The 12,754-nt window shown below is 50.6% G+C and overlaps 7 protein-coding genes across 7 annotated transcripts; 4 read left to right on the top strand and 3 right to left on the bottom strand.

Moving 5' to 3' along the window:
* Positions 1 to 77: 77 nt before the first annotated feature.
* BO79DRAFT_236702 (NAD binding Rossmann fold oxidoreductase) lies at positions 78 to 1,187 on the bottom strand (the record flags this gene model as incomplete). Its single annotated transcript, XM_025684610.1, has 2 exons — positions 78 to 803; positions 861 to 1,187. 2 exons carry the CDS (start codon positions 1,185 to 1,187, stop codon positions 78 to 80), a joined length of 1,053 nt encoding a protein of 350 aa, XP_025541392.1.
* A 965-nt stretch (positions 1,188 to 2,152) lies between these two features.
* Positions 2,153 to 3,883, bottom strand: BO79DRAFT_262279 (cytochrome P450; the record flags this gene model as incomplete). The annotated part of the gene is made up of 5 exons (XM_025686573.1): positions 3,809 to 3,883; positions 2,995 to 3,754; positions 2,599 to 2,861; positions 2,378 to 2,544; positions 2,153 to 2,318 (listed from the first exon to the last, which is right to left on the bottom strand). The coding sequence occupies exons 1-5, from the start codon at positions 3,872 to 3,874 to the stop codon at positions 2,153 to 2,155; spliced, it is 1,422 nt and encodes a 473-aa protein (XP_025541391.1). The 5' UTR covers positions 3,875 to 3,883.
* An 878-nt stretch (positions 3,884 to 4,761) lies between these two features.
* Positions 4,762 to 5,740, top strand: BO79DRAFT_253338 (uncharacterized protein; the record flags this gene model as incomplete). The annotated part of the gene is made up of 3 exons (XM_025685992.1): positions 4,762 to 5,283; positions 5,385 to 5,422; positions 5,506 to 5,740. The coding sequence occupies 3 exons, from the start codon at positions 4,762 to 4,764 to the stop codon at positions 5,738 to 5,740; spliced, it is 795 nt and encodes a 264-aa protein (XP_025541390.1).
* Positions 5,741 to 6,181: 441 nt separating this feature from the next.
* Positions 6,182 to 7,976, top strand: BO79DRAFT_244421 (acyl--CoA ligase; the record flags this gene model as incomplete). Its single annotated transcript, XM_025685368.1, has 4 exons — positions 6,182 to 6,274; positions 6,328 to 6,465; positions 6,529 to 6,969; positions 7,029 to 7,976. The coding sequence occupies 4 exons, from the start codon at positions 6,182 to 6,184 to the stop codon at positions 7,974 to 7,976; spliced, it is 1,620 nt and encodes a 539-aa protein (XP_025541389.1).
* Positions 7,977 to 8,204: 228 nt separating this feature from the next.
* Positions 8,205 to 9,586, bottom strand: BO79DRAFT_262268 (SDR family oxidoreductase). The gene is made up of 5 exons (XM_025686572.1): positions 9,484 to 9,586; positions 9,368 to 9,419; positions 9,176 to 9,308; positions 8,821 to 9,111; positions 8,205 to 8,765 (listed from the first exon to the last, which is right to left on the bottom strand). The coding sequence occupies exons 1-5, from the start codon at positions 9,515 to 9,517 to the stop codon at positions 8,253 to 8,255; spliced, it is 1,023 nt and encodes a 340-aa protein (XP_025541388.1). The 5' UTR covers positions 9,518 to 9,586; the 3' UTR covers positions 8,205 to 8,252.
* A 451-nt stretch (positions 9,587 to 10,037) lies between these two features.
* BO79DRAFT_253335 (uncharacterized protein) lies at positions 10,038 to 10,742 on the top strand (the record flags this gene model as incomplete). Its single annotated transcript, XM_025685991.1, has 2 exons — positions 10,038 to 10,355; positions 10,416 to 10,742. 2 exons carry the CDS (start codon positions 10,038 to 10,040, stop codon positions 10,740 to 10,742), a joined length of 645 nt encoding a protein of 214 aa, XP_025541387.1.
* Positions 10,743 to 10,781: 39 nt separating this feature from the next.
* On the top strand, positions 10,782 to 12,011 carry BO79DRAFT_253334 (uncharacterized protein; the record flags this gene model as incomplete). The annotated part of the gene is made up of 3 exons (XM_025685990.1): positions 10,782 to 10,868; positions 10,915 to 11,090; positions 11,510 to 12,011. The coding sequence occupies 3 exons, from the start codon at positions 10,782 to 10,784 to the stop codon at positions 12,009 to 12,011; spliced, it is 765 nt and encodes a 254-aa protein (XP_025541386.1).
* Positions 12,012 to 12,754: the final 743 nt, after the last annotated feature.

The following is a 12,754-nucleotide window of genomic DNA, read 5'->3' as shown; positions in this document are numbered from 1 at the left end:
TATAGTAAATCCCATTCAGTCTACCAATAACGCTGCTCTATTGCTTCCAAGATCCCCCGAGAAAAGAATTACCACACTCAGAGCCTAGCCCCCAGCTCATCAAACCGCACCTTCTCCCCACTTCCCAGAGAGTCCTGCAATGCCTTCGCAATTCTGACAGCCTCCACTGCACCCTGGATCCCCATAGGCAGCTCAGTATCATCCAAACAAGCCGCCGCAAACTCATTGACCTCGTCTACGAACGCCATCTCGAAGCGCTCATAGTAATGCGCCGGCAACTCGCGTCTAGCCCCAGTGCGATCGAAGATCCCCACCAGGTTCTTCTGCGCATGGCCATTGACCACTAACTTTCCCTCCGTTCCAATAATCTCCGTCGTATCTTCCTGCCCCGCCGCCATCATCCGCGAACAATACAGATACGCCACCCGGCCCCCATGGAACTCGATAATCCCCACCGCGTTATCCGCATCCCCGTAAGCCTTGAGCTCAGGATGCAGGGCCACGGTCCCACTAGCTACCACGCTCTTCACTTTGCTGTCAGCCCCAAAGAACCACAGGATCAGGTCGATGTCGTGGACGGAGCAGTCGCAGAAGATCCCGCCTGAGGTGGCGGCGAAATTCACGAAGGCACCGGTGGGGTCAATCTTGTCGCATGTTTGGCTGCGAATGATGGCGGGCGTGCCGATGAGGCCCGCTCTCATCTTGGAGTAGGCGTCCCTGTATGAGACGTCGAAGCGACGGGAAAATCCGCACATGACTTTTAGCTCGGGATGGAGGGTTGCCGCGTCGGCGACGGATTGGCACTAAGTTCTGACTGTTAGTAACAAACGTTGACATGATGAAATCCGAAATAAACATACAATAGCGGCGTCTGTTGAGAGGGGCTTCTCGCAGAGCACATGCTTTCCCGCTTCGATGGCTTTGATAGCTTGTTCGGCGTGCACGGTGGTAATGGTGGAGACGAGCACAGCTTCAAGGCCGCTGTGGCCTAGCATAGCATCGTAGTCTGAGTAGATGGTTACTCCGTAGGGAACCAGGTTGGCGTCAGCCCACTCGGCCTCAAGAGGGTCTGGGGTGAAAGCAGCCACCAGGGAGGACCGGGGGGACCGGTGCAGGATGTTCAGGGCGTGACGTTTGCCCATGCGACCTAGACCGGCGCAGGCGATATGAAGGGTACGAGGAGCCATTGCTGTAGTGAGAATATTTTCAATTGAAGATTGGATGTTGAGGTAAGGGGTTGTGGACAGAAAGGAACTCAGATACTTATATTGACTGGCCAAGCCTTTAGCCTAGCTAGGATTGAGATGGAGCTCGATGAGGCATGCAATGACGGAACCGACCCGCCTCGCTGATAGGAATAAAATCGATGGATATACGCAACCAGTTGGGATATCGTGAGCACTGTTTGGTGTTTGAGGCATGCATGGGTCAGCTCGGGATGTGTTGTACGTCGTGTTTGAATTCATGCCTCGGTTGTGATCCCTGCAGTAGACAAAAGAATAACAGATTAGGCCCACATAGTCGGGCAGCTCAGCCAAAGTGCAGCCCACGAATTCTTCGATAAAGAGGAGATGCCCCCGTCACAAGGGAGCTCCATCGTGGTTTCAAGATTGGAAAATCATTGATCGAGCTTACTCTTTACTGACAGAGACCTCATGAACGGTCCGTGCTGCCATATCAATGCTCTGTCAATTGGTACCCCCTCCTTCACCGTTGATTGAATAAGAGGACAGCGTTGATATTCGGGTAATCTTCAATTCCAGCAATCCACAAATTATCTTGCAGAATCAGAAGATGAGCCTGAAGCGCTGGAACATCAAGAAAGTAGCAAGGTACATAGTAGACGTGTACAATCTAGTTAGCGTTTGCTTCCTTACATTTGTGGTGGAGGACGCACTGCAGAACGCTGTGAATGATTTATTCCGCTTGCTGAGCTGGTATTCCTTGACACTAAATTCTCATGTATGTAGACCAACGTACCCACAGAACCAGGCGTTTACACCCACTGGACTGGCGTCGATGAGTTATCCCAGCGGATCGAAAAAGCGCGACCAAATTGATAGCCAATGACAGGAAAGAGTCTTAAGGATAGTAAAGGTGTTTCTAGTCTGCATGTCGCTTGGGTCCACACGCATAAATCGAACGCAAACAATCACGGACTATCTCTGGGTACAGGTTTCAAGTAAACTTTCAGCGGCCGTTTCTGCCACATCAGAAAGTTCTTCTGCTGGATCCAGTCATGGCAGTCCTCCGAGATAACCATGTCAAAGTTAAACATGATCAAGGCAAGAATGAGACGCATCTCGCTGTATGCAAGGCTAGAGAAAAAACTTAGTTACACCACGGGAATGGAGCAAGAGGTTGAATTGAAACTTACTTTCTCCCTAGGCAATTTCTTGGACCCACATGGAATGGCTGAAAAACGTCACAACGATCATTCGCGAACTGTGGGCTGCCCATGAAACGCTCGGGATGATATGAGTTGGGTTCGGTGAAGTGCTTTTCACGATGATAGAGTGCCCACTGGTGCATTGACACATAAGTCTGTGTAACATGTCAGAAACGTTCTGGAAAATAGGAGATCATAGATAGACCCACGTTTGCTGGTATATAGTGCTCAAGCACCGTGCACCCTCCTCGCGGGCACATGCGCGGGAGACCGTTTGCTATGGGTGGGTACATACGCAGACCTTCATCGAGACACGCGAGCATATAGGATAATTTGTTGACACTGATCAGGTTGATCTCATCTTGGCTGCGAAAAGTGGACCGAACTTCGTCCCTCAGCTTTTGATGAGCTCCAGGATTCTCAAGAAGGAAATAGGTGACTCCACTCAACAAAGATGCTGTGGTCTCCGACCCTCCAATAATCAGAATCTCGGCGTTAGCGATCAGGTGATCCATGCTCAGGCCCTATATGTATGGGTGAGAAATGAATCTTTGGCAAGCGTGATCCTTTGTAGCTTACCAAATCTTCTTTTTTCTAAAGCAAACTGTTGATCAGATCGGGTCGATTTTCGGTAATAGCCAATCGGCGGAGCATCTTAGTCGTGGTAAGGGCTTTATGCTTCTTCTGGGCGTCCTGGAGCGATTTCGGAACCAACAGCAATAGAATTGTTCTGAACATGGGGTAGAACGATATTGACTGGAGTATAATTCCCAACCGTCCCGATTCAAATATACTTCTGATCCAAGAATCATATTTTGCATTTTCCAAACAACCAAACGCTTCACCAAATGCAAGATCACCAATGATATCAAATGTGGTGAAATTGTACCAGTCTGAAAGGGCCACGGGTTGTCCACTTTTGCTATGCACATGCAACTTCTCCAAAAGCAAATCAGTGTATTTGCGAATCAAGGGCTCCTGATCTCGCATTGACTTCTCCGAGAAACCATGAGCCATGGCGCGACGCAGACATTTATGCTGATCTCGCTCTTCGTTGACAATGTGTCGTGCTTCGGGAAACGGTCGGTAAAACCAATCGGCTTTGCCCAGCTCTTCCTCGCTGTTCTTGTGGCCCATTTTTTCCTTCCAGGCGTCCGGATGCGAGAACGCAAGTTCATCAGGTGCAATGCGGACAATGTCCCCATAACGATCATGGAGGTCCAACATGTGGAATGGGAGCGTCCCTAGGAGTGCATAGTAGCAATAGGGAAGGCGAGAAAGGGCATGGGAGACCGGGCCCGGGAACCGACTGAGTGGGTGAAAGAAGACATTATAGACAATTTTGGTGACATAATAGATGATGACCTTCGCAGGATAGTTAGATTTAGTGTTGTATCTATAGCAAGGAAGAGATAATACCGTGGAAAGAAGTACTGCCAACCCCGTGCTACCGTCAATTAGAATTAGATTGTTCGTTGTGAGCATGTTCAGCAGTGTGACGACCATCCGCCGGTGGATGATAAAATATTCCAGGTAAGGTTGTTTCGGCCATATTTATATAAAGTAGGAGGTGCTTTTAATGGATGTATTTGGAGACATGCGCAGGCTGCCACAATTCAAAGTCCAGAATTATCTGAGAATAGAAACGCGGGTGGAGGCAAGCAAATAAACCTTCAATTAAAGTTCCTACAGGAAAAATGGAAAGCGAGTTCGAATGCGAACCCGAACCCGAACCCGAAGCCAACCCGAAATGTGGAACCCTGAAACACATAATACAATACCCTCAGGGAGTACACGTGCTAGCTCTCCCAACAATTGGGCACGGTGACAGCCCTCGAAACCACGCTCGCCTAGGTAGATCTTGAAAAGCAGCTGTTCCTCGGTCTCCCGCGGGTCGGTACTGGTCTCGTTGAATCAGTCCACCCACTGGAACCAGTCTGAAGCATTAGGGGTAGCGACGCGTCTGAATGCAGTATGGATACGCGGGTCGACCACTTTCATTGCCCATTCGGCGTTGGGAGTGAAGCCGATGCCCGCTCCGATTTCGTGAAAGTCGCGGGCTCGCTCGTAGACGCGGACGGGGATGCCGCGAGACAGGAGTCCCAAGGCCAGGGTGATACCCGTGATTCCGGCCCGATGATGGCAATTTCAAATTTGTCTGTATCCATCTTGCTGGCGTATGAATTAATTGGGGTAAGTTGTTGGGAAGCGACATATCTATCCCTCCAATATTTGCGGTGGGGTGCTAGATGGCTGTTTATCGATAGGGTATAAGATTTTAGTGCTTACTGCCAAGATGACGACTGCGTTAATTGAGGGGATCACTGAATTTACATAAAGATTTTGTATTGGTTTCATTATTGACAGGAGTTATGGGCATGACCCTAGGAGGTGGTATTGATAGTCTGCAAGGGCTGCATGGGTTGCATAGGTTGCTCCTAGATTCGCTCGAGACTGTTCGACTAGTCACCGCGATGGGAGGCCTTATCGAAGTCTCTGACACAAAATATCCCGAGCTTTGCGTGGGCCTGCCCTTTGCCGGGTCCAACCTTGGAGTTGTTACCACGGCTACCTGTTGCACACATCGTGCAACCAATGGGGGTCTTGTCACCAATGTAAACTTCATCTTTGTTGCTACCGAGCACGCTGCTATTCTGCAGGCACTGAGCTCTGTCGATGAGACGCTTCCGTCTGAACTGAAACTAACTCCGGCGGTGGCCTATAACCGGACCATTGGCCAAGTGAGCATTGGTCAAGATGATTCCTCCTCGACCACGGTACTAATTATGGGAAAGCCACTTGTGCCGGCGAATACTATTTGCTACGGCCCTCAAAAACAAGCGTTGGGGCTATTGAGCCCCTTCAACAGTCTCCTCCCGGTTATGTCCCGCAGTGTAACCGTGCCCTGAAAGGCCCTGCTCGACACTACCTTCTTTGGCTTAGCCGCCCAGGAAGTAGGGGCCTGCTCTAAATACCAAGCTGTTAATGTCTACAGTATTGGCTCTCCCGCACCGACACATTTGCCTGGGAATTGTACTTGAAGCAGTTATTGCAATTCTATCGCTATAATCTCACCTACGATGGACGCTTTCTTGTCCAACGCTAACCCACTTAAGCGGCCCTAGCCACGCCGTAATCGGATATGGCTCATCTTCACCAACAGATAGAGATGCATACGTAAGGGGCTCCCAGCCACAAAGATTTTGTACAGAAATTGACGCTCAAGCCGCAGCAATCTCGAGTGATGGCACACAGGAGCCTGTCTTGAAGACCCAGTCGACGCCTTCTTTCAAGAATCTCGCCGCCATTTCCAGCATTCCAGCGGCTTCGACAAACTGGCCGTTTATGTGAATTATGCTCATAGCGATGAGGGGCCAGTTGTATGGCATACGCCGGAAAAGCTGGGCGATCTGACTCGGCTGAAGCAAGCCTGGGATCCTAAAGAGCGATTCAGCTGGATTAATCCTGTTCCTTCATAGGATGAGTCTTTAGAGCTGCAGTGTCACTGAATGTACATACCAGGAGCTGATTCTCGGCGAATGGAATGGTGGGCTTTTGCAAAGCTTTCCTACTCGGATCGTACTACTCCGCACAGTCGCGGCAGTCTTCACCCGGAGTTGACGATCGGACTTTGGACCTGAGAGCGATCGGCATTCATTGCTAGCCTCTCAATTCCCAGACCTCGGACTAATTCACATGACCATAAGCTAGGGCATATAGGTCCAGCCTACCCCTCTCGTATTACATGACTTTATTCCCACTTAATTTTTCCCCGCCTCTCACTTATTCACCATGTATTTTCAAGGCGAGGGCAGCATTGACATTCCCGTGCAAGACATCATTTCCTGGATTTTCGACGAAGAACGATATGACATCGACAAGCCAGTAAGCCTTTCATCTCCCTCCAATGGCAAGATGCCGCTCATGCAACACTGCAGGTCTACATCGATGCCTCCGATACGAGCCGTTCCATTTCCTGGCGACAAGCCCGCATTCTGGTGCGTCAGTTGGCCGCTGGATTCAAAGCAGCGGGACTGAAGGACGGCGATTGTGTGTGCCTTCACTCATTCAATGATGTATGCACTCCAGCACAGAATATTTCGTCCCCTCCGACGTAATTCCACTCACATAATGATCAGATCTATTACAGCATCCTTGTGCTCGGAATAATCGCAGCCGGGGGAATATACATGGGCACCAATCCGAGCTATACATCCCACGAACTCGGCTATCACCTCCGAGCAGCACAGGTTAAATTCGTCATCAGTGAACCAGAGATGCTAGATCGCATGATCCCCGCCGCTGAAGGCAACGGTATTCCGCAAGACCGCATCTGGGCCTTCACAACGCGGGAGTCGCAGGTTCCAGCGACGACGGGACTTGCTCCTTGGACTGCGTTGCTGAAACACGGCGAATCCGACTGGTGCCGTCTTAATGATCCCAGTCAAGCGAAAACCACCGTAGTAGCGAGACTGTTCAGCTCCGGTACGACTGGTCTCCCTAAACCCGTGGATTTTACCCAATACAATCTGATCGCACAACATACGCTGGTGTACGATGCACATCCCGTCCCATTTGAGGTCAGAACACCTCCATCCCATCCCCAAGTCGCATATAATCCCCACCTAACAACTACTAGGCACGCCGAATCCTCTATCTGCCCTTCTTCCACGCCGCCGCAGCCCCATCCGCACACTTCAGCACCCTCCGTCTTGGCGATCCATCCTACGTCCTTCGCCGCTTCGAGCCAGACCTCTTCTTAACCACTGTTGACAAACAAAAGATTACCGAATGCACGGCCGTCCCGCCAATTATTCATGCGATACTCGCCCAGTCCACGACCTCGAAAAACTCCAAGTCATTACAATCACTAAAAGTCATCCGCTGCGGCGCCGCCCCACTAGACAAAACAACTCAAGCACGTCTTCAGGCCCTCCTCTCCCTAGACGCAACCTTCACCCAAGTCTGGGGCATGACGGAAGCCTCCTGCATCGCGACCATGATACCCTACCCTGAACCAGACAACACAGGGAGTGTGGGCCGGCTACTCCCCGGTATAGAAGCGAAGATAATCGACTCGGACGGGAATGATATCACTGCCCCTGACACAACAGGTGAGGTCTGTCTACGGGGCCCTACCATCGTACGCGGATACTTCAACCTCCCTTCCGCCAATGAGAACGCGTTCGATAAAGATGGGTTCTATAGAACAGGCGACTTAGGGTACTGCGACGGCAAGACAAGAAAGTGGTATCTGCTGGATCGGAAGAAGGATATTATCAAGGTTCGCGGGTTCCAGGTTGCGCCGGCGGAGGTGGAGGGCGTACTGCGGAATCATCCGCGCATTCGGGATGTCGCGGTGGTGGGAGTCTATGATGCCGAAGCAAAGACAGAGTATCCGAAGGCGTATGTGGTAAGAGAGGATCGGTCGCTAAATGAGGATGAGGTGAAGGAGTACGTGGCGCAGCGGTTGGCAAAGTATAAGAGGTTGGATGGTGGGGTGCGGTTTGTGGATGCGATTCCGCGTAATGCCAGTGGGAAATTTTTGAAGCGGTTGTTAGAGGATAAGAGAGAGATGAAGTTGTAGATCGGTGACGGGAAGGCAAAAGAGATAAAGGTTCCTATTGATATCTACAGCAGGTAGGTTGCCAACTATGCGGCTTCTGCTCCTGACTGCGTCTTCATAATTCCATAGGAGCGCAATCATCCCAAAGTACTGAGAAGGCTATAATCACTATGATAAAGAACACGGTATTGATTCTTAATTCGACCAGATCCTTCCCACAGTCTTGCTTGGACCAAGCGTGTAGTATCCATTTACCTGGCCCTGCGAGGCTTATCTGACAGTGTACTTCTGAAATATCTACAACTGAGCCCGCTCCATCATCGAGGTTACTGCATCTCCCACACAAGTGTTCAAATCGCGGAAAGTCATTCCTAGCATCCTGCGCGATTTGGAGTTATCAAATCCAAAAATAGGCTGGGGCAGGTCATCGGGCATATCGCTCGGAGGCAGCTGGTGAGCCAATTCCGGGTGCGTGGCACGAATAGCCTCCGCAACTTGCTTGTTCGAGAAGTGGCCAGCCACGGTAAAGAAGCGATGTCCACTGACCTCGGGCAACTCCAGCGCTTTACGATGAGCGAACGCAACATCACGGACATCCACGAAAGTGAAAGGAATGGCGATAGGCGCGCCCCCATCTTTCCATTTTCCGAGCATCAGGTCACGGATAATGTGGTTTGAGGTGTTCAGGGCTTTGAGATCGGTGACGTGTCGTGGCTTTGGTCCGAACACCAGCGGGGGGTTAATAGTGACAAGGTCGAAGTTCGACTTCTCTTTCTCGACGAATTCAAAGGCGGCGCGCTCAGCAAATATCTTCCGCTCTGTGTCAGTAGGGGATAGTGTCGTGCGGTGATAAATGGGCCCATACCTTGCTCGCGCGATATGTAACCTCCGGTACCATGGCCTCCTCCCAGGTCACCGATCCATAGCTGGTCTCATCGTACACCTCTGGGTGGTTGGGAGGAGTTACAATTGTAGCCGAAGAGGAAGTCACAACCACTCGCTTGACGGTCTGTGCGTAAGCCTTGATGGAGGCCAGCAGTCCGGCGGTGCCTTTGATTGCAGGGTCAAGGAAGTCCGTTATAGGATCGGTGTAGTTGAAATGATAGGGCGAGGCCGTGTGAACGACCAAGTCTAGGTCAGAAATGGATTGGATAGCCTGGTCTTCCATGTTAGCCGGCACTTGGAGTATCTGCTTAGCCGTGTAGAAGAGTGAGGGTCACCTCATCATAGGCCCCATCTTTGGCAATATCCTCCACCACCACGTACGAAGCAGCCTGATCGCCGGTATTCGACAACGATTCGAGAAGCTGGCGGCCCTTGTCGTGTGTGCGAACAGTCACTACCACTTGATACCTAGGATACGTCAGCGTTGTGAGCAGAAGGATTTCCGTTCGGTGAAAATGCTTGCTTACCCAGCGTCCAACAGCTCAGTCAGAATGTGCGAGGCGATGAAGCCTGTTCCACCTACATATGCAGGAAATGTTGGTTCATCTGCTAAAAAAGCATGGCAATAATGGATTCCACTGACCTGTAAGTAGTACCTTTTTCGCGAGAGAACCCATCGTGAGCAGCCAGTGAACAAGTACAGAGCTTATGGTTGTGTGTGTTTCCTGCTACAAGGCGATACTGCCTAAAAAAGGGTTGATATATATCACTGCTCATGGTGGTGTGGGGAGGTTCCATTCTTAACTCGGACAAAATATTCTGGGGTGAGCAGTCGTGAAGGATGAACTGTCAAAGATCGCTGCATATGCTCGGATACCCAAGGACATGGCAAGTCCGTATGAGAAACTCCGTGTGTGCCCGATCTATTGCCCACTTATCCATTATCCTATTGGATGTCCGCGGGAAAGCAATAATTAGGAGGGCTATAGTAGAAGATCATATAGACCCATAGAAATTTATCCATACCTACAGTAATCGCCTCCAGCCCAGGCCCTTCGATCCAGAAGCCGAGTTCGTCAGTAAGAACCATGGCAATGAAGGATTCCAGATCGAGTATGAAGACCTCAGTCGGTACGAGGATACCCTCGGTCAAGTGCCAATGCTGCAGGTCTACAGCCACTTATGCTTCCTTTTTCCATGCCCGAGAGGGTGTCACAAGACACTATCATCGCCGATCCCGAGGCTGCAGTGCGCCAGATCCGATCCCATGTGCCCTGGATGGCCGGCAGAGTTGTTAATGTTGGTAAAGGCCCGGGAAATCCAGGGCGATATGTTGTTGCTCCACGCCCACCCCCAGATCCTCTGATTGTGGTGCGCGACGTTTCGCACGCCTTCCCTCCTTATTCGGAAATTCAACGTGTAAAGGCACCCAATTCCATATTAAACTCGCGTCTACTAGCCCCAACAAATGCCTTTCCCCAGCGCTTCAAGGATCTTGAAGAGGACACGTTTCGGGTAATCCGCCTTCAGGCCAGCTTCGTCGCAGGGGGAGTCTGACTAGACTTTGTCACCCAGCATAACATGACCGATGCAGGCGGTCTTTTCGGCTTTGCTCGTCTGGTCTCTATGGCTATGCGGGGAGAACAGTTTTCCGACTCCCTCCTAGAGCAGGTCAATCGCTATCGGCACAACCTTATCTCGCTTTCGAGCCGGGGTGAACCCATATTAGATCACTCCCACCATACCCGTCCCCCAATCACCAATGCGCAGCCCGTCGTGCGCTCTGATCAGCCCAGTGGCATTTTCTTGTGCTTTACCGCTGCTAATGTGGCTGAGCTGAAGGACCTTGCTAGTCAATCTATGATCCCATACCCAGAGGGTGTCCTATACTACAACCGATGATGCCGTCAGTACTCTCTGTTGGAAGACGTACATCACAGTATGGCATCGGTGGCGGAACATGCCAGACGCGCGCTCTCGGTCCTCGCGAGCCGTGAACGACCGAAAAGTACTAGGGATACCAGCCAAGTATATGGGAAATCTGGTTCACGTCACGACTTGGCTCACATTCTAGGAGCTGGTTGATGGTCCGTTTCGCGAGATCGCGCGCCAGCATCCATTTCTCAGTCTGTTTTACTACTTTCCACAGAACCCTCATGGAGACTGTGACTCGTTAACCTGTCTAAGTAATGCTAATATGGAGGCTTTGAATCGGGACCCAGAGTGGACTTCCATGGTGGAGTACATTGGGTAGGGTAAGAGGCACTTCATTGGACTCCGAATCAGGGCTGCTTAAAATTCCGCGTGGCAGAGTAGTGGGTAGCCAAACAAGAACTGTCAACACGATTATCATCTCGTATCTCATAGATAAGCAAGATCTCACTAGGTATCGTTTAAGTAAGTCTGGCGTGTAGAATATTTCTCTGTCCCCACCTAGCATGTGGCACCCATGTGGCATTTGTATCTAGACCTTGGCCTGCAGTTGTAGCCGCAACCTCGGTTCCTTATATTCATAAGTCCCCTCGTCACCAAACCCATAGCATTCCATATGTTTTATCCCCGATAATTTACTCCAGTATGCACTATGCCCACAAAACTCACAAATGACACTATTCCCTTTTCCTCCACGGGGGCGGCACTAACGCCCGCATCTTCCACCCCCAATGCAGGGTCCTAAGCACACTAGTAAACCCTCACTTCCGGCTCTGCTTCGCGGAAGCTCCCGTCCCCTCCCAGCTAGGGCCGGTCGTAGTGTCCGTCTATAGACACTTCGGTGACTTCAAGGGCTGGATCCCGATGCCGCTGAATGCCTCGGTCTCATCCACCATCTTCGCAGAAAAGATCCTCAACTCCCTCCGTCACATAATTGAGCATTACGATCGATCAGGCGCAGATGGGGAGTGGGTTGCCGTGCTTGGATTTAGTCAGGCCGCCAGACTAGCTGCTAGTCTGCTCTTCCAGGAACAGCTCAGAGGGACTGGGCTGGTCAGAGGGTATGGTGAAATCATCTTTCGCTTCGCTGTCTTGTTTGCCAGGAGGGACCCGATAATTTCTGTTGATGCAGATGCTATGATGTCGGTGTCTTCGGCGGACTTATCTGTGCCTACGATACATATCCATGGGCTGCAGGATCCCGGGTTAGAATACCATCGTGGGCTTCTGGAGAGGTAATGCGATCGTCAGAAGGCTTCTTTGATCGAGTGGGAGGGGAATCATCGGGTGCCCATCAAATTGAAAGATGTTCGTATGGTGATGGAGGAGATTTTGAGGGTTGCGCAGAAGACAGGTTCCGTAGCACCTTCGCCGATGCAAGGGGGGATGGCCTCTTGATGGCGGCGCCATCCCTTTGGATCGTTAAGGGATGGATTTTGATATAGGACTAGATTGAGCCGCCCTTGTGGTAGACAATCTGCTGATATACTCTGAAAATTGCTCATAGGCGACAAATCATATGGCTTCACCTTACAATGCTTGTTTGTGGTAGCTCTAGATCAATCCTGCATGTGTGGGGTTCAACTGTACACTGTTCATTCCATCTTCTTTCGCAATTTATGCGCAATGGCCAATAATGTTGTCACGGTGATTTAGGATGAGATAGGCTACACTTCACCATCCGATTCTACTGGGAGAACTCTGTTTCTGTATACTCACGACGTGGCTCCACAATGTCTTGCCGGTCATCCTCAATGTTAAAAGATGGACAATTGTTCAATGGTCGCATACTAATGAAGCATACTTGGTAGTCTTCTTCCGTGCCATTTAACCTCTCTGCATAAGAAAAATAACAGTAAGAAAGTGAGAATAATTAAAGGCAAGAACGTTTGGTCCACACTTCTTGCACATTTTGAGTAGCTGTTGTTGGTTGTGGGTTGGTTGATGTGCCATTAAAAATCATTTGCAGGTCGGGCGGCGGC

Source organism: Aspergillus costaricaensis, assembly GCF_003184835.1.
Source record: "Aspergillus costaricaensis CBS 115574 unplaced genomic scaffold BO79scaffold_10, whole genome shotgun sequence".
NCBI lineage: Eukaryota > Fungi > Ascomycota > Eurotiomycetes > Eurotiales > Aspergillaceae > Aspergillus > Aspergillus costaricensis.
The sequence above is the reverse complement of the archived record's forward strand: the minus strand, read 5'-3'. Positions and strand labels throughout refer to the sequence as shown.